This window comes from Athalia rosae, chromosome 7 (assembly GCF_917208135.1).
Source record: "Athalia rosae chromosome 7, iyAthRosa1.1, whole genome shotgun sequence".
Classification (NCBI taxonomy): domain Eukaryota; kingdom Metazoa; phylum Arthropoda; class Insecta; order Hymenoptera; family Athaliidae; genus Athalia; species Athalia rosae.
Genome location: NC_064032.1, coordinates 11,622,869 through 11,641,022, shown reverse-complemented (window position 1 = coordinate 11,641,022; position 18,154 = coordinate 11,622,869). Strand labels below are relative to the sequence as shown.

The 18,154-nt window shown below is 39.4% G+C and overlaps 3 protein-coding genes across 3 annotated transcripts; 2 read left to right on the top strand and 1 right to left on the bottom strand.

Moving 5' to 3' along the window:
- Positions 1–3,295: 3,295 nt before the first annotated feature.
- On the bottom strand, positions 3,296–7,735 carry LOC125501692. Its single transcript, XM_048658086.1, has 3 exons — positions 5,511–7,735; positions 4,758–5,431; positions 3,296–3,920 (listed from the first exon to the last, which is right to left on the bottom strand). The coding sequence occupies exons 1-3, from the start codon at positions 5,517–5,519 to the stop codon at positions 3,725–3,727; spliced, it is 879 nt and encodes a 292-aa protein (XP_048514043.1). The 5' UTR covers positions 5,520–7,735; the 3' UTR covers positions 3,296–3,724.
- A 113-nt stretch (positions 7,736–7,848) lies between these two features.
- Positions 7,849–11,238, top strand: LOC105686938. The gene is made up of 3 exons (XM_012402225.3): positions 7,849–8,331; positions 8,822–9,572; positions 9,701–11,238. The coding sequence occupies exons 2-3, from the start codon at positions 8,867–8,869 to the stop codon at positions 9,946–9,948; spliced, it is 954 nt and encodes a 317-aa protein (XP_012257648.2). The 5' UTR covers positions 7,849–8,331; positions 8,822–8,866; the 3' UTR covers positions 9,949–11,238.
- On the top strand, positions 11,082–17,018 carry LOC105686940 (serine/threonine-protein kinase meng-po). The gene is made up of 2 exons (XM_012402231.3): positions 11,082–11,640; positions 15,415–17,018. The coding sequence occupies exon 2, from the start codon at positions 15,415–15,417 to the stop codon at positions 16,576–16,578; it is 1,164 nt and encodes a 387-aa protein (XP_012257654.2). The 5' UTR covers positions 11,082–11,640; the 3' UTR covers positions 16,579–17,018.
- The last annotated feature ends 1,136 nt before the right edge of the window (positions 17,019–18,154 follow it).

Sequence of the window (18,154 nt, the reverse complement as noted above, 5' to 3'; positions counted from 1 at the left end):
ATGAACGAACGAGATTTTTCAAAGACACTTAAAAAGCTCCCGCAGCGGCTTGATTTACATCCCTATACGGCTCGCGGTATTAATGGTCGTAATAATAATAATAATTATGAAAATCGTGCGTCGCTGGTTAGCCATAGGTTTTCTTGCCCGGGGGGCTTACGGTTGAGTTTTATCGTTTTTAGAAATCGTCTAGAACCGCAGCGGGTGCTGCATAAGTTGTACACCTCGTGAGACCCGGCGATCACGCGAGTGTCGCATAAAGTAGCTAATGAAAATAACGACTCTGAGGCGTTAGAAATAAAATTGACGAAGCGAGGAAAAAGAAACACAGAGTTCAGTAGCGGTTAACAAGACACCGAGAAAGAATGTACGAAGAGTTCGGGAGAAAACACGTCGCGGAGGATGAATTTTTGGACGATTTATCGCTCGGTCGTTACGCGATGAATTTTTCAAAAAACAAATAACACGTGAGTGACATGCGGTTCTTGTTTAGCGTGACAACTTCGCATTCACCTTAGATTTCTAGCCGTATATACGTATGTATATTCGACGACGTCTGATTCAGTTCAGAAGACAGAAGCCGAGACGATCCTTTGATCCTTCGAGGATCATCCACTGCGAAAGCCATTTTTTCGCGGAGTCGAACACGAAGGCGAAATACAAAAACCCGTGGGCTCTCAAGGATTCGGATGTTACCGAGGAATCTCAAAACGCAGAAAAAAAAATGTACGAATTTCAGAGTTTCCTTTACTTTTCAGTGGGACGAGATCGGGGGATCGATGTGTGGAAATCGAGAGGAGGGTTGTTTTTTTTTCCTTTTTTTTTTTCCTTTTTTTTTTTTTTGAAAATGCTCGGTGAAATGTTGTACATGTCGCTTGAAGAATGTAAGAGAGAGCAAAGTATGAAGTATAAAGTCCGCGAATGGGGCGTAGATAAGAGAAGTTTATAGTGCTCTTGACGATCTTGAAGTTAGCTTTGAAATGCTGGGGGAGGCTGCCTCTGTTTATCACGAGTACTAAACTATGCAGTAGTTCAGTTGACTATACGTACGTAGATATCCATACATATGTACTCAGAAATACATGTATATATATATATATATATATATGTATCCATACAACATACGGTAGGGGTCAAGCAGGCCTTAGATTCTGGAGTCTCCCTTATACCAAGGCACGTATCCCGGCGTCCCTTTCTCTCTCTCCTTCTCTGATACGACTATACAAATTTCTATGTACAGATACGTATATTCTTATGTACTCTTACGTTATATACTTCACATTTTATGTGTTGCATGTACTTTTACACATGTAGACGAACATGCGTGTAGCTGAAGAGGGATGCACAAGGCCGTCAGAAATGGATAACTATCCGTCAGATGTTTCGCAATCTCGAAATTCCACGTAGCGAGAGAAACGAACGATCTCACGGTCCGAACAAACGAAGCGATCGGAAGAAAGAGGACAGAAACTTTCGTCCCCGAATGACGCCCGGCTTCGTCTTTTGATTTCGTTGGTAAAATTTTTATCAATCTAACGTAATTTTTATTAATGTAGTTACCGCGCGGTTCGCGGATCAGGATCAATCTCCGTTATACGTAACATCAGACGTGTCCTGACCAGCCGTTTGTCTCTCCGTTTTTTTTGTTTTTTTTTTTTTTTTTGTACTCGTTACACGAGGCGATTCCAAATCCTCGGATATTTTTCATCGTCTTTCTAATTCGTCGGCGTTATTACGGATGAGAAAGTGATGAAACGACGGAAAAACAAAATTACCGGTCACCAAGTCGTACGTATGTGGAATTGCAACGACGTTCACATTTCACGGATGAGGAAAATGTGAAAAAATATATGCGGCGGATGATTCAATTAATATTTCCCCTACATTCGTAAGTGTAAATGTATATATCGTAATGACCCTCGAACAGGACCTCAGCAATTAGCGACGTACCACGCAATTATTATCAGTTAGCTGCATATGTTGTTGTTTCGTTGCTTCGTGTGTATACGTATAATAGAGACGTGAAGGTGTACTGCAGGTACAATAGATGGGATGGCAAGTTTGCAGGTAATTTCGAATTACACGTATACGGCGAATGTATACGTATGTACTACACCCTGCATACATGACTCCCTAGCGGGCCTAATTATGATGTATAAACACCGTTCATCACGTAATACGGAACCTTATACGTACCCCATATACGTACTTAAATGTATGTAGTCGTGACCTCGTCTCTCCATGTACTCGTGTACGAGGGAGAGAACCGCGATGCATGTAAACGAATAATGTTATTTTATTAGTTGGTAAAATCTGATCCTTGAAAATCTATTCGAATACGTGAAAGTTTCAGCAACATTTTCTACGGAATTTTAATTATAACCGCTGCTGCACGAATGGGAATTTTTTAAACCGATTTGCTGTGTCGCTAATCCGTGTAGATAATCCATTTTGCAGTTTTATAAAAAATTCATCATCAAAATTTAGAAAAGGGGAAGGGGGATCTTCCTCAGTGCTCCATGTTAACCTAAATGTGCGTACCTGTGCGGTATTCGAGTAAATAAATGTACAGCCATACATATGTATATGTGTATATAGTATATGCGTGTGACAACGTTAAGGACATTTACGATCTCAGGTGGTTATTTGACGCGGAATGTTTATCAAGTGGCTGTAATAATACTCCGTTAAATGATATCATATCGCCACTGGGTATATAGGTATTTAAATACATATTTATATACATTCATATCTAATTATAGGTGTATACCTAACGTGCGTCTCTTAAGTAATCACGCCCTGAACGGGGCGTATTACACCTATACTAACGTATAAATTTATAGTTACCCTATTACAGGTCCGAATGCGTCGTCAAACGGCCTAATTACAAAAGCAAATTAATATTCATACCACGTATATTATGTGGTATGCATATATATATATATACATGTATGTATGTACAGATATATTATCGCAAGTATATTATACCTGACTCATACATATATACTTTATGGACAATAAAGATTACGAATCGTCGTTACATCACACACGCGTACATTACTCTGAGAAATTTTTATTCTTATTTTTCATACATTTTGAAAAAATAAAAATGTTCATTCTCGACACATTTTACGCAACTTCTGTATTGATAAAGTTGATAGACAAAAAAAAGGACGCAATATACGCGTAGGTATGTAATGATCTGATTATCGTTAGTTTTATTCGAATTATATGACGCATATAGGAAAAGAAGTGAAAAAAAAAAAAAACGAGTTCAATTTCGGTCGGTAATATATTGAATAAATTAACCATCACGCTGTCGGAATTATATATATATATATAATTATTAATTAATGTTATTATAATAATTATTATTATTATTGTTTTACCGTGATGCGAGCAACAAAATTTACGGAACGAATCAATATTACACATGATTGTGGAATTAGTACGTGACACAATGCAGATGAATTTCGTCGGTATCGATTATGTTTTATTTAAATATTACGAGACAAAAAGAATTAAAATAAATAAATATTCATCAGGGACCCCGAAAATTCGTTACTGATGTATCAGTGAACATTCTTGCGCAGCATTAATTTCGGGTTTTTTTTTATTCTTTATTTAATTTTGAGGAATATTTGTCTCGTTGGGTCCCGTCTGAAACTACAGTAGGTACGTAACGATATTATGCGTTAAAATATCGGTAGGTTTTCATCGAATTTTACCGACGACCAAAACCTTCCACTCCCAGAACTCTGAAACCTCTGTGGTCGGCGATGTATCTAACGTGGATCGGGTAACCTTCGGGGCTTACGTAGCTGTAGCTACCTTCCTTAGCAATTACGTATTCCCAACCATCATCGGTGGATATGAGATGACCGGATTCCTGGACCTCAGTACCGTCTGGATTCGCGAATCTGAAACATCGGGACATTCGCATGATTTGGGGCGAAATACTCCGTCGGTTAGGCTAGGTTGGTCGAGCTTTCTACAAAAAAAAAGCTCATCGCATTACCGATCGCCCGTAAAACAGATAGCGGCAAACTGTGGAAAAGCTCTTGGGTTCGAAAGAAATCGGTAAAACAGTTTATCTTGCAAATGCAAATCGATACCTTCGTATGGAAGAGAAGTTTTGTTTTTCTCTCGAGCTTTTATCGGATCATTTTTCTGATGAATTTTTCGCGCCCGCACTTCAGGACTCTATCGATTAACGCGAGGCAGATAATTATCATCTTTTATCAGTTGTTTACGATACGGGGGGGGGGGGGGGGGGGAGGTCAAAAACGATCGGTGAACTCTGATGGGAGACGACTAATTTAGGGTTGATCGTTTTCGAAATTGATTGAGAAACTCTTGGGTAATAAAACGAAAAACAACGAAAGATTCATACCTACGTACAACCTTATACCAACGTCATAACGTTTACGGTGTAACTTTGTTATTGTCAAAACTCTCGTCGGCTACAAGCCATTTGTCGTTAAGTTAACGAGCTTACGTGACACAAAATTACAATTAGATTTCTCTATAGGCATTCGTATTATACAAAGTTCGCCGAGTTTCATCACCGGGTTAATTACACAAGACTCGAAATTCCTCCGAGGGCTTCAACATCGTCGGTCATTGATGAAATAATACTCGTGAATGACGTAGTCAAAAAAAAAGAAAAAATCAAAGATCTCAACGGTACAAACGGCGATCCTTTTTTTTCACTCCCGAGAAAAAAAAGTTGCCAATTAATCACGATGATAACTCACCCGTGGGAATATTGGCCGGAAGCATCTTGAATTTTGATTTTTTTTCCAGGCGTGAGAACGAGCTTGTCCGGCGTTTCGAAATTCGGTGAAATGGGATTTTTCGACTCGTCGACGAAACTGTCTTGAATTTCCTGACCGCCGTTGAAACTTTCCTCCGGATTACGAGTATCTTGCGGCGAAGAAAAATCGGTGATCGGTGCGATTTCGGTTTCCTTTATTTCGGAACCTTCGTTCGTTTCGAACAACGGTTGTTCGTTCAAGTCCGTTCCAGGCGAGTCTTGTTCCGATCCGATTTCAAAATCCGGAGCGTAACCTACGTAGAAATAATCTTCGGGTAACCGAAAATCGTGATTGAACTCGTGTTGCGGTAATTCGAGGTCGTAAGCCGGTTGATCGTATCCCGAAAACGGACCGGGGTGATAGGGTGTGCCGAAGCCGTTCGCCGGTCGCAACGGAGACCCTGGATTGGGCGAATTTTCCACCGGATGCAGTTCGACTTCTTCCACGACGTTTCCCGCACTCGAAAACTCCGGGATTTCTTCTTGAACTCGGTTATCGAACGAGGGAACATTCTTCTCCTCCGAATTACTCGGCAACGCCGGAAGGCCGTATTGGAGAAACGGGACTCCGGGAGCACTGAGAACCGCGTTCGCGGTCACGAGGAGAAATATTATCTGCGATAAAAAGGAAAAATTTCTATCTTATTATCCGTTTATTTAATCCAATTGTTTTGATTCATTCGTTCATACGAACCTTGATCATCTCTACTCCGGCTCGAGTCCTCGAAAACTATCATCGCTCGCTCAAGTTTCTCACTTTTATATATAAGTTACCCGAAACCCCCGTTACGACACCACCCATTACCATTGTATTTTCGTTAAGCCAGCTCCGGTTACCTACCCCGGGGGTAAATTTTTTTTCCGGATCTTTTTCTCTCTATATTTATTTTCTGAGAAAATAATTATCAGAACTGATTTACAACCGAAATTAAACACTCCGTCATCGTGATCGTTCGATCGGCTCTGGAATCGGAAAAAAAAAAATTCAAAAAAAACAAATTCCCCAACGCAATATTTTGGAGGGCTGAGTGTCGGAGGAATTTTTTTCAGATTCTCGTCCCAAAGTTTCCTCGATCGTTCACCTATATAGGTGTTAATAACGACGTGAACGGTTTTCAAAATATATATATTACCTTAAATATATACACCTCTACCCGGAATCAAGTTCCATGTGATAAATAAATTGATTACCGTTTACCGCGTATAAGCGTTTTTTGTCAAGGACGTGCGAAGTTCCTTTGATGAAGGAATTATAATTTCACTCGGTAACGTGTAATTATTCAAGCATTGGAAATCACGCTGCGAAGTTTACGTTGTATACCCATGCGCTAAATAGTACGGTATGTGCATATTATATGCAGATCCGTTTACCGACCGCCCGTGACTTTTACGATCTAAATAGTGTACACAGTTATTCACTCCGTGCGATACACCGGCTTGAAACTATGCCGTGAAAACTAATTGGTGATTATCGGGCCCGACGAAAAGCGCGGGACGTCGCTCGGACGTAATCGTTCGCTAATTTTCACTTAATTAATTGAATTTTGCGAGAGCGGGAGTATTTTTAAAACGAATTTTCGCTAGGACGTGAAAATTTTTTTGCAACTCACGTCGGGATGAGGTTTCATGCAACGATCACCGTGAAAATATTAATCTCACCGTGCTGCTGGATTAACGCAATTGTTGCAAAGTGTTTCAACGATCACGAGACGAATAAATGATTTTAAAATAAGAATTTTCCGGTTCGTAGAAATATTTTTTTCCTCTTGGCAAAGTTTCTTTGTACGTGAAAATGAGGGAAACCTGAAGCAATCCGAATCGCGAAAAACGTTAAATACTGGCGCCTAGAAAACGATCGTTAATTTTTCGTTCAGTATTATTTTTATCAACGAGTAATAAAAAAAGAAATACGCGCGTGCCGTATTTGCAAATTTTTTACGATAGTTTTATGGGAAACCTGTTTTCATTCGAACGAGAAATCAACGTAATTCGAAGTGAGGACGATCTGGGATATCGGAAAATAAAGTAATTGATTTATTTGGATAACGGTTTCCGTGAGTGATCGATAATTGTTCATCGTGAAATGTGTATTTTCGATTACTCTTTTTTTTTTTTTCCTATCCTTTATATCGAATCGGAAAATTTCTTTTTCGGAATCACTGACTCGATGCAACGTAATACGTTATATATAGGAAAACTATTACCAATTTCCGTAAATCACGCTTAAAAATAAATTGTAAAAAAAAGAAGGTGACCGTATGATAAACATACGGATAAGTATACTCGCCTATATAGGTGACGAGCAATTTGAGAGAAAAAAAGAAAATAAAATAATCCGAATTTTAAGTACCGTTGAGTAGATATCCCAAAATAATTCATCGGTGAATTTCCAAAATTCTGTAACGGTGGCAAATAATTTTTGCAACGAAATTTCCAACGTGTCGAAAAACTTCTCTGGGAAAAAGAGGGTGACAAAAAAAATCGCATCAACGATCCAAGCGGTTTTCCTGATAATTCTGTGATGAAAAATTGTCCGCCACACCAGACGACTGCAGATGTTACGTGGCACGGCGTATTATTAAGTTAAAATTCGTAGTAGATAATACAATTCCCCGGATCCCCGTGGCGGCGTTAACCAGAGACGCATAGTCACGATCGTCATCGTCATCGTCGTCAACTTATGAGATTCTCGGTCGCCCCCCGTGCGCGGGATCTTTGCCAAGCGTGATACGAAATGTATATATACACATAGGTATGACGATACACGTTCCGATGCTGACCATTCGTCAACTCTTCGTTCTTCGTTTGTCGAATAAATTTCCCGGAGCATCGGACTACCGGTACATTCTCCGTAATTATGGAAAATTCGCCTGTCCGGTGTCTCGCGTTCCCGAAAGGAAAAATCGCACGCGAAATTTGTCGTGCTAATAATTCGATTCGCACTGCGCAATTTCGTCCGCTGATCGAATAGAAGCAAATGAAAGAGAAACGCTTCACCTACCGCGATTATCCTCTTTTTTTTTGTTTCTCGTGGAATCCCGAGAGAATAAATATCGAGAAATTCTAGGTTCTAAGATGCTCGGGAATCATACGTGTGATAACAATTGATGACAGTTATCGATCATCGCAATCCCATGTGTTGTGATTGCCGACTGTTTTGATATTCGGCAAATCGGATTTATTCCCACTTCGGATACCTGCCTACGTTATCGCGGAATATTCGCGAAACTGTTTCGCAGTAATTGGAATCTAGGTATCAGTGTCCGTTTGCCGAGTTAATAAACCGCGTATAGTTTCATACCTGTGCGATTGATTCGCTCCGATTAATATGAAATGAAAATTAATCTGGTTCATCGATGATCTCCCCGATTGAACAAACTGGTTTGCTTATGTGAAACAAATTGAAGAAAAAGTTGATTACAATAAACCTCGAGTCTTACTCGGATCACACCACGTTCCAGCAGAGAAAAAATAGAAGATATACTCACTGAGACAAAAGCTCACTCATTAACAAGGTATGCAAGTATTCATTCACGGCTGTTCGTTCAAATGATAAAATAATAACTCTGCCGTCTGCTTTTAAACTCTGCAGTAAAATTGTGTATTGTCTCATCCGTTAATTTGGTCGTTTTTCGTTTTTGATTTTTTGCCGTTTTCTGCTTTTTTTTTTTTTTCTTTCTTTTTCGTTCGTTAACTCCATACTGTTCGTCGCTGCGGCTTCCACCGTATACTTTAATGCAGATATTCGTTTTATTTTCAACTTTGAGTACGTTATACATAATGTATATGAATATAGTTCAATAGGTCATACCGTGAGAGAAGATAAACATTAAATTCGTATATGGGTATACGTAAACTCGCATGCCAACGGATTTCAGATTATTAGACTTTGTACAGATTTACTTGTGTAAATAACGTCGAATTCAAGTAACGTGTACTCGCAATGTGCATGAAAATTATCCAACATCAGCGAACGATATATTTTCAACTTTTGCAACATTGCAGATATCGTCGGAGGTAGGAGGGGTTGTTGTGAGTGATGTAGAAAAAATGACGTCACTGGCCGGAAAATTACTTTCAAAATCAAAACCCGCTGTAAAACCGTCGTCGTCGACGTCGGAAAAGGACGAAGATGCGGCGAAGGCGAGTAATCTGAGCGAAAAGCAGCTGAAACAGGAAGAGAACGAGAAACGAAAGGGTAAAAAAAAATTGGTCAAAAAGAAGGGCGATACGAGGAAGCGAAATTTGAACGACGAAGCTACAGCTACGGTGTCTACGTCGCAATCAATCGGAATTCACAAGTCGCGGGAAGACGGAAATAATTTTGTAGAAAACGTAGCGACGGTGTTCGGAAAAATGTCTCTGAACGATAAACCCTCGAAAAAGGTTGGCGGAAAATCATCGGGTACGAAGTATAGTGAAACGGAAAATCGCGCGGAGTCGAAGGGAAAATTAGCGACTGCCGGAAGGGAGGAGAGCGAGAACAAAGTCGGTAAAGAATCAGGTGAGAAATCTGTAGCGTCAGTAACCGAAGTCGTAAAATTTAACGAAGCTCTGAAAACCGATATCGAGCCGGAGGGAGAATCGACAACGAAAAATCGAAATTCGGTAAATTACAATACGTGTGGAAAACAATCTCGTGCTATTACGGAGGAAGAGAAAAAACGCAAACTTCGAGAGGCTGAAAGATTTACCAAAGCGGTGGCGAAATTTAGCGCAAAATTCATGAAAGCTGCCATTGAAATGGGACTGAAACGTACGTTTTTATTTTTCCTTTTTATTATCATTCGTAGAAATTAAATCACTCAAGGCGCGTCGATTAATTACAACCGAATTACAATTTTTTCCATTTCGCTTGTGCAGTTACGTTTTCTCTCTTTGCAGCGGAGGACAGTTTCTGCGATTCCTCTTCTTCTCCCTCGTCCAACTCTTCATTTTTCTCGTCGGATTGCGCTTGTTCATCTTCGTGTACCTGTTCCGAGTGTTGTACCACGACCGACACTTCGATATGCAGTTGTTCGGACTGCTGTCTGAAAACCAATGAAATATGTTCCACTTGCGATTCATCAAATTTGGAAACCACAAGCGACGCAACGTCCAGCGGTAGCTCGTCTCCGTCGTCCGTTGATTAGACGTCGCTCGATGAAAAATTAACCATGATAATCTGAATCTTATATTTCTTCGCCTTATTTATTCTATTCATACCTCCAGATGTCCCAGGAACGGTCTTCTTATTTTTATTTATTTGATGTTTCTAGAATTGAATTTTTATGGAAAAATTAATGCGAGTGCTGAATCGTGCAATTTTATGTTGCAAATTATTTGTTATTTATTTCTCTTGTTTTCTCGATTGTTCGAATATCTTCGTTAATTTAGATTAGATCAAAAAATAATTGTGCACTCAACGATCGTTGTTAAGTTGAGGCAAACGTATATTTTTTATGAGTAAAAAAAAAAAAAAATCATTTCATTCGCATAAGTATTTTTCCTTCGATTTGTTTTATTTCGGTTGATTATTTCATTTCTTTTCCTTCTTAACTCGTCGTTTTTACCTCAAATCTGGGTGCGATCGTTGGCCCGTTGAAAATTACGTGGGAAAAAATGACGTGACAAAAATATACGGTGGGTGTATTACGATGAACCCGAAAATTGAGAACGAGACCTCATCATTTTTCTGGTCATCGCGTAGCTTGCCGAGAAATTTATTGGATTCAAAATGTGTTTTCAATTTTTGGAATCTTCGAAACTAAGCCAAGTGCGGCCCGTCCGAGAATAGGTCGAGAAATATTTGTCGCGCTGCAATTTTATCCAAATTTTTTTTTTCCATTTGGCGTGATAAATTTCGCGGGTAATGATTATAACTGTACTTCAAACTAGAAATTTCAACGCTTGTACCTAATAAACCGAAAAATAAATGGTAAAAAAATTCATCGATCCATAAATTAAACGCGCTTGTTTAAAATAGAGAAGATTTATAAATACGTGTTACCATACGTGATACGGGTACGCGGTGAACTGCACGTAACTGAAAAAAATTTGAAGGAAAAAAAAAAAAGAAGTCAAAAAGTTTCGACCGGTTTATCAATTTTCTACTGTGATTTGAAAAATGTCGAGGAAACCCGTGTTTTCAACGTTTTCGTCGGATCTGCGAGACTGCAGGGGGTATACGATATCGCGTAATGTACCTACGTACGTCTGCGCGTTCTACGATTGGAGGCTCCCCTATATAAGCGACGTCAAGCGTCCCGACGCTGCAGACGCTAATAACGCGCACCATTGAAAATGTCAACGAAAGCTCTGGCTTTGCATGAGGTATACGTATAGCTACACGGTGATAATTTCAATGAGATGATACCGAGTGACGATGATGAAGTTGGTATTTTGAAAATTCAGAAATAAAACGAATCACTTAAACTATGATTGAAAAAAAAACATGCAATCAATATTTTCAACGATGAGCAATAAATCTATACAATAATATAATAATTGTTATATTGAAAAATAGTTACAAAAGAAAAAAAAAACAAACAAACATTTTCATCGTACCCGTATGTGTATAAAGTGGTAGTTTCGATCTATTCACATGATTGAAAAATCGAGAACAACGTTGGAAAAAAGACGAAAAATTTACAGCAACAATAATTACGATATCTTTCGTAAATTAGTGGAAACTGTGTGAAACCTCGATTAATTCAAAAGTGCGGTATGACAACAGATATATGATGTAAATCAATCGCTTCGTTCACAAACTGTTTGTGTCCATCGCAACTTATAAATTGGAATACACCATACGAGTAACGTCGATTCCGAGAAGCTTGTACGAGGTGAGATTGATAAATTATTTCTCAATTTTCAACAACGGAATAAACAATTATACATATTCACATATTTTTCTTCGCAAAAATTCCATTCGCGATACCCTCGGGCCATAATTCTTATCCGATCTATTTATCACGTTCAGTTCACAATCTGAATATCGTATACGTCGGTGGTCGACAATTATTATTTTTTTTTTTACCCTTTGCTATCCTAAACCTGCGCCTGGTATCCGACGCCCGATCCAAATCTCAAATCGTTTTCACCTCCGCTTATTTTTTCTTTGCTCCGGTTCTCCTTTCTTTCAATTTCTCATTGAGACTTTCATCGACTTCTTCTCAATTGCTTATAGTCCGCAGAATCTCTGTGATAAATTGACACAGTAGACAATTTTCCATTTTTCATTCCATCTCCCACGTCCCGCGGCATCCGTAGATCCTATCAATTGAGATGATCTTGATGTTTCTAAACTTCAATCGTGTATTTTGTACGGAAAAATTTTCCCCACGGAGAAATGAAAAAAAAAAAGAGGAAATTGAGCTCGATGAACCGACAACCGAAATAAGGGGAACGAAAATTGCAAGGGATTCCGATTCGGAGTGAAAGAGATGAATGAAAAAAAAATAAATTTAATTCGTCGGCAGTTGTATATGCGTTGTATCGGTTACTGCGTGATGTAATTTTTTCCTCCGTTCGTTTTCCCCTTTCCTTTTTTCATCGCTGCTTTTCCTCGAACACCAGCACTTGTAACTCGGGATGTTATATACGTGCAGACGGGGCGATGGGTGGAATTGGGGTGGGAATAGCGGGGGCGGATACGATTTCATAGAAATGATCACACGCGAGCGGGGGTGCAGGATGTCGCCTATAGTATCGAACGAGAATAGTAGAGGGAACAAATTCTCTCTTTATTTTCCCTTTATGTACGTACAATATTACCTACATACAGATAGAAAATACACCTATTATTGTATATAAAGTAACGTGGGTGTATATTTCCCAGTTTATAAATAGAATAAGGTAGAAATCGCATGTGAAAATCGATCGACCTCGTACAAAAGCTCCTACTATTCCGCTACCGCCGCTGCCGCTGGCTGCGGGTGAAGCTCGGCACATACGTGAAGGGGATGTCCAGCCGTTGACATTACGTGAGGTCATTGAATGCAACGGAGATCAAAAAGAGAGAGAGGAAAAATAATGTTCGTCGACCACCTTCTAACGCCTACATTCTGACCAGCGCCACCTGATTTCAATACGAATAATAGAGTATACTCGAAAATTTGCAACACCGAAAATGAAAGGGAGAAAAATTCTTGACAATGAAATCGCGAGGAAAGATCATCCCTGATCACCTGTTGTGCTTCGATGTTTCGATATCGTTTTATTTTTTCCAAACGTACGCGGTTATGCGGGTAACGTATGTACGTACCCGCGAGGAGCCCGGTTGCAGGAAGCTAGTGGATGCTACGTACGAATATTCTATAGGTAGATGCAAAAAGTTTTCGCCGGGTTTTTTCCAGCCAGCTCTTTTTTATCGATCACGTCGTACCCCCTCTTCCCTCTGGTCACGATGCAAAAACTTAAAGGTCTGCCGTTTGAACCCTGAAATCCGTGTGGATAGAAAAAGTCAGAGAGGAGTGTAGAGCGTATTTTTTTCAGCTCGGATACCTACGAGGTGAAGAGTATGAAAATGAATCCGTGAATGGAAATAAACGAAGGGAGAGGTTCGAATGAAGGTTGAGGTAAAAATTCGGAAAATAGAGCGAGTGGATTTTTGATATCGCACCGCTATCGTTGCGGAGGTCAAAAAGTAAGGCGAGAAGGGAAAAAAAAAAGGATGTATTCGTACGTAAAAATACAAAAAAAAAGTACAGGGAGATGGATTATACGTATGCGGTTGGTTGGCGAAGATCCAGTTACGAAGAATTGTTCGTATATAGATATAGGAGAACATCGTATTATCTGAAGGGGTGAGTACGACAAGTGACGCCAGGGTAACCGTTTCCATCGATCCGCCACCGTCTGTAACAAGAAAGAAGGGCGATCTTCTGCGCTCGTGACTTTAAATCGCACTTGATCTTTTTTAAAAAAAAATAAGAAAAAGAAAAAAAAGAAAACCCAGTAGAAAAAAAAGTTACACGATACCTATACCGTCGAAATCAACTCTTGCGTCAAATGACTATCCCGGCGAGATAAGAAGACGCAATGGAAGTTTGTCATTTTTTGAATCCTTGGCAATAAAAAAAAAAAAAAAATGACGAAAACACTATCGACAACCGAGCAGAGACTGTCCCTTTTTTTTTATCCCTCGAGGCAAAGACTTTTTATATCCTCAGAATACGAGTATATAGTACCTATAAAAAATCTTCGCGGACATTTTGTATGGCGTGTGAATATTTTTCACGACAAATTTGGAGGAGGATCATCGCTGAAAGAAAAAAAGAAAAAATGAGCTCGGATTGAAAACAGGCTTCAGATTTGAAGCGTGGTTCCGTGTATGTGAGCACGAAGATCTCGTCGTAGGTGTTATAATTAATTTCCACGATTCGTAATAAGGATAAGAAAAAAAGAGAAGGATTTCGTGAATCCAAAATCGAGTCCATTGCGATTCCGTGAATGTTAAGGATACCTTCGAGGCGATTGTCATGGTAATCGAATGGACAAAGGTTCGGGGATACGTGACTTACGGAGATGATTCCCTTCAGACCTGCGTGGTGTAGAACTTATTTGAAAAAGTGCTTTCAATCTGAACACTGGCGCGCCGGATATTGAGAGAAAGAAAAATACAATTCCCTTCAAACAAGCAAACGCAAATAATCCTATAGACGATCCGACGTTTTCGTTCGGATTTTACAACAACGAAAAAAAAAAAACGATAAATAGTCAGATTAATAAAAAATTAAACAGATCGGATAAGTGTGCCAAACGCATGAGGAAAAAAAAAAAATCTAGGAGATTCGGTTTATTTTCTTTCTAATGACCCAGAAAATCTATCTACTTCGTTTACACGTTTCACAATGGAGCGATACATTATACACGTTTTGATTTAGACGTTCCACTTTGCCTCCGTCTATCCAGCCGGTAACTCACACCTCCCTTTAATTTTACAAATTTCCACCATCCTCATACCGCGCGCGGGTATGTAATTCTACCTTAAAAAGATTGATAATCTTGTTTATCGAGATGACGAAACGCTGACTCGAAGCCACATGATAAATCGATTTCGGTTTGTCAAGGCCGACGCGTCCTCGAGGACCGTATTCTGTTAGTTTTCTTTTTTCTTTTTCTCTTTCTCCGTGGCTGATTTTTCACGTACCCGACGTCGCCCTGTTTTTCAGACACTAAATAATGAAAGTTCAATTACGCATCTTATTATACAGATCGATCTACGCCCTGGAAGAATGTTGGCATGTGGAAAGGGGATGTTGTATTGCATCACCCTGAATAATTCAGCGTCTAAAAATAAATCGACCGATATCAACCGAGCCACGTTAGACGCGACGAACGAATCTACATCGCACACGATCGATCCGTCTCCGATAGGGGAAACGAATTTCCCTCATTCTTAAATAACGCCGTTCAACCCCAGAAATACCGCTTCGATTACTTTCCGCGACACCGCGATCGCGATTCCTTTATTTCCTCCGTTTTTTCGATCGATCAGTCTTGACGAGGTTCGGACAGCGAACTTTGACATCGTTTGCGTCACCCGCGTCACGTGTAATCGAATATATAATGCAAAGTATATAAAGTTTTGGTTTTTCTTTTGGAAATTGTTTCAGATGAAGCTACACGAGAAAAAAGAATCGGCTATTCATCGGGTCCAAGAAGTTGATCTGGACGAACTGGATCTAACGAAGGAATACAACGTCGAGAAGACATTGGGAGAGGGTAGTTTTGCCAAGGTTTTATTAGTGACGCACAAACGCACGCAGACTAGGGTGGTACTGAAGGCGGTGCATCAGGAATTGACGTCCGAGAAGGATTTTTACAAAGAGTTTCATTACTCTTATCATTTGAGCCCGCATCCGAATATACTGAGTTCGTACGCGGTGGCGTTCAGGGCCGAGAACTGTTACGTTTTCGCCCAGGAGTACGCGCCGTTCGGCGATCTTTCCGGCAACGTGAAGGCCGGCGGACTCTCGGAGGACGTTTGTAAAAAAATTAGCGGTCAATTGGCGTCGGCCCTCGATTTCCTTCACTCGAAACAACTGGCGCATCGCGACGTCAAGTTGGAGAATGTTCTGGTGTTCAATCAGGACATGTCGAAGATAAAACTGTGCGACTTCGGCTGCACAAAGAAAGAAGGGACACTCGTCAACAAGATAAGGTGCACGTGGGTCCCGTTCTTACCACCGGAAGTTTACGAGGTCATAAAAAACGAGAGGTACACCTGCAAACGGAGCGCGGATTGCTGGCAATTCGGCATAGTGTTGTTCGTTTGTTTGACCGGTAATCCGCCGTGGCAGTGCGCCGATTTGATACAGGATCCGGACTACTCGGCATTCCAGAGGTGGCTGAAGAGGAGAACGACGAAAATCCCGTCTACGTTCAGACGATTCACGCCGCGACTGCTCAGATATTTTCGCAGGATATTCGAACACAAGCCGGAGAAACGGGCCACCGTTAACGAGATTAATAAATACCTGAAGGACTCGTGGTGTGTCAATAAATTGAGCCAGAGCGCTACGTCAACGTCGGTAGACGTTAGCGAGAGTCTGGCGAGACGGGGCGACAGTCTTTTGTACTTGGACACGCTAGTCGACGAGAAGAATAACGTCGATGAGAATAAGAATAAATTGCAAAAATTATTGAACACTTACGGACTGGAAACAACGATCGATCAAAAGGTCGTAACGAAAAGGATATGGGAGTGGGTGATGCAGTGCGATTCTAACATCGGTGAGTCCGGACTGATCGGTGGCTACGGTAACGAGCCCATGTGAGAGCTGGCTAGGTCATCGAGGTCGTTGAGTGAGCCGAACTTGAAGATCGCTCTGAAATTACCCGTCGCCGATATACCTCACCGATGTTACAAGAGTCTGATAGCGGCCAGTCTCGAACGTGCTAAAAAATCGAAAAAAATTTCACCTCCAAAAATAACAATCAATCCTGACGGATAAGAGTGTGAAACTACAACAGCTGACACTGGCGATAAGAGTACAAAGACTTCGAGGGAAACATTATATTAGTTATTTAGTTTTGCACATTCTGCTGTCAATTATGATGAAAAGAAGAAAGAAAAAGAAAAAAAAAAGGTTCTAGATAAAACAAAAAATTATCATTACCGAGGTAGGAACTAGAAATCTGACGTTCAACGAGCAGCGGATGGAATCCCCGTGAAAAATCGACGTCTGAATTAATTTTTTAGAATAAATTTTCTAAACAAAAAAAAAACAATAAATTGAAAATAAAACCGTTTCGAACGGATTGCCCGTGATCGTGTGACGAGAATGGAGATCAGACGAAGACTCGTTAGCCAAATTATGCGAAATTTCTCTCAAGGTGTAGAAAAAAAGAAAATTATGAAATCACGAGAGAAAAGTAACAAAAAATTACATCTACGTTTTAATTGCAATAATGTGATATAGAATGTAATTATATATATTTTCTATAATTTTTGATTTTTTCTCAACAATTCACGCTATTTTCTCTTCAATTGATCTATTTTTTTTTTCCTTTTTCCATTTATTGCCGGAATTAATCGGTATGTATAATATTAAATGACACAGCCTGGTTTGGATAAATAATTAGGCTGATGTAGAGACAATAAATAACATTTCCAAAAAATTTATACGTACGATAAGTTTTATGATAAATATATATATATATATGTATATTGTCGATGTAACATCGATGATGATAGAAAAGGTAGAATTTATTACGATAAAAATGTAGACGTAAGAGTAATATTTCCCCTTCAATTCCGTTCAGCAGCAGGTCGCATCGAGAAAAAAAAATAAGAACAAATATAGATTAATAAAATGAAACTCCTACCGAGTGTAGTGGAAAATTGCGTAAAAATGAAATGTTCAATTGGAATGTCGATAACCGCGCGTATCAATTCCAAATCTATGAAAAGAGCAGAATATTAAATAAATACTGGAATAACGATAATTCACGATAATTAAACAACTAGACTGCAGGCGCACTGATTAAAAATCACACAAAATATTTGACGTATAAAAACAAAAAAAAAAACAAAAAATTAAATTAAATTGATAATAAATTTTCATACGTATAAAATGAAAATTGATTATGAATTTGAACGCAAAATTGCTATTTTTCCATTTCATTTTCTACGTATCACATATTCAAATATCTCGATATTTAGCGATTGTCTATGATTTTTCTTTGCATAACTATTATGGAAGAAAATTCATAGGTCATGCCGGGAATTAGGTAATGATACGGTGATCGTTTCTACATTTAATTAGTTCGTCAATGTCATGAATAAAAAAGAACGCCGTACGCTGTATAGTGACAATAGGTAATAGGGTATAGAAAGTAGAAAAAAAAAGC

Bases quoted from the DNA above. Each gene is read 5' to 3' on its own strand.
- LOC125501692 (XM_048658086.1), bottom strand. The intron at 3,921-4,757 runs GTGAGTTATCAT...CCGATGTTTCAG, and splicing joins TCCGGCCAATATTCCCACGG to ATTCGCGAATCCAGACGGTA.
- LOC105686938 (XM_012402225.3), top strand. From the start codon at position 8,867: ATGACGTCACTGGCCGGAAAATTACTTTCAAAATCAAAACCCGCTGTA. The intron at 9,573-9,700 runs GTACGTTTTTAT...CTCTCTTTGCAG, and splicing joins CATTGAAATGGGACTGAAAC to CGGAGGACAGTTTCTGCGAT.
- LOC105686940 (XM_012402231.3), top strand. From the start codon at position 15,415: ATGAAGCTACACGAGAAAAAAGAATCGGCTATTCATCGGGTCCAAGAA.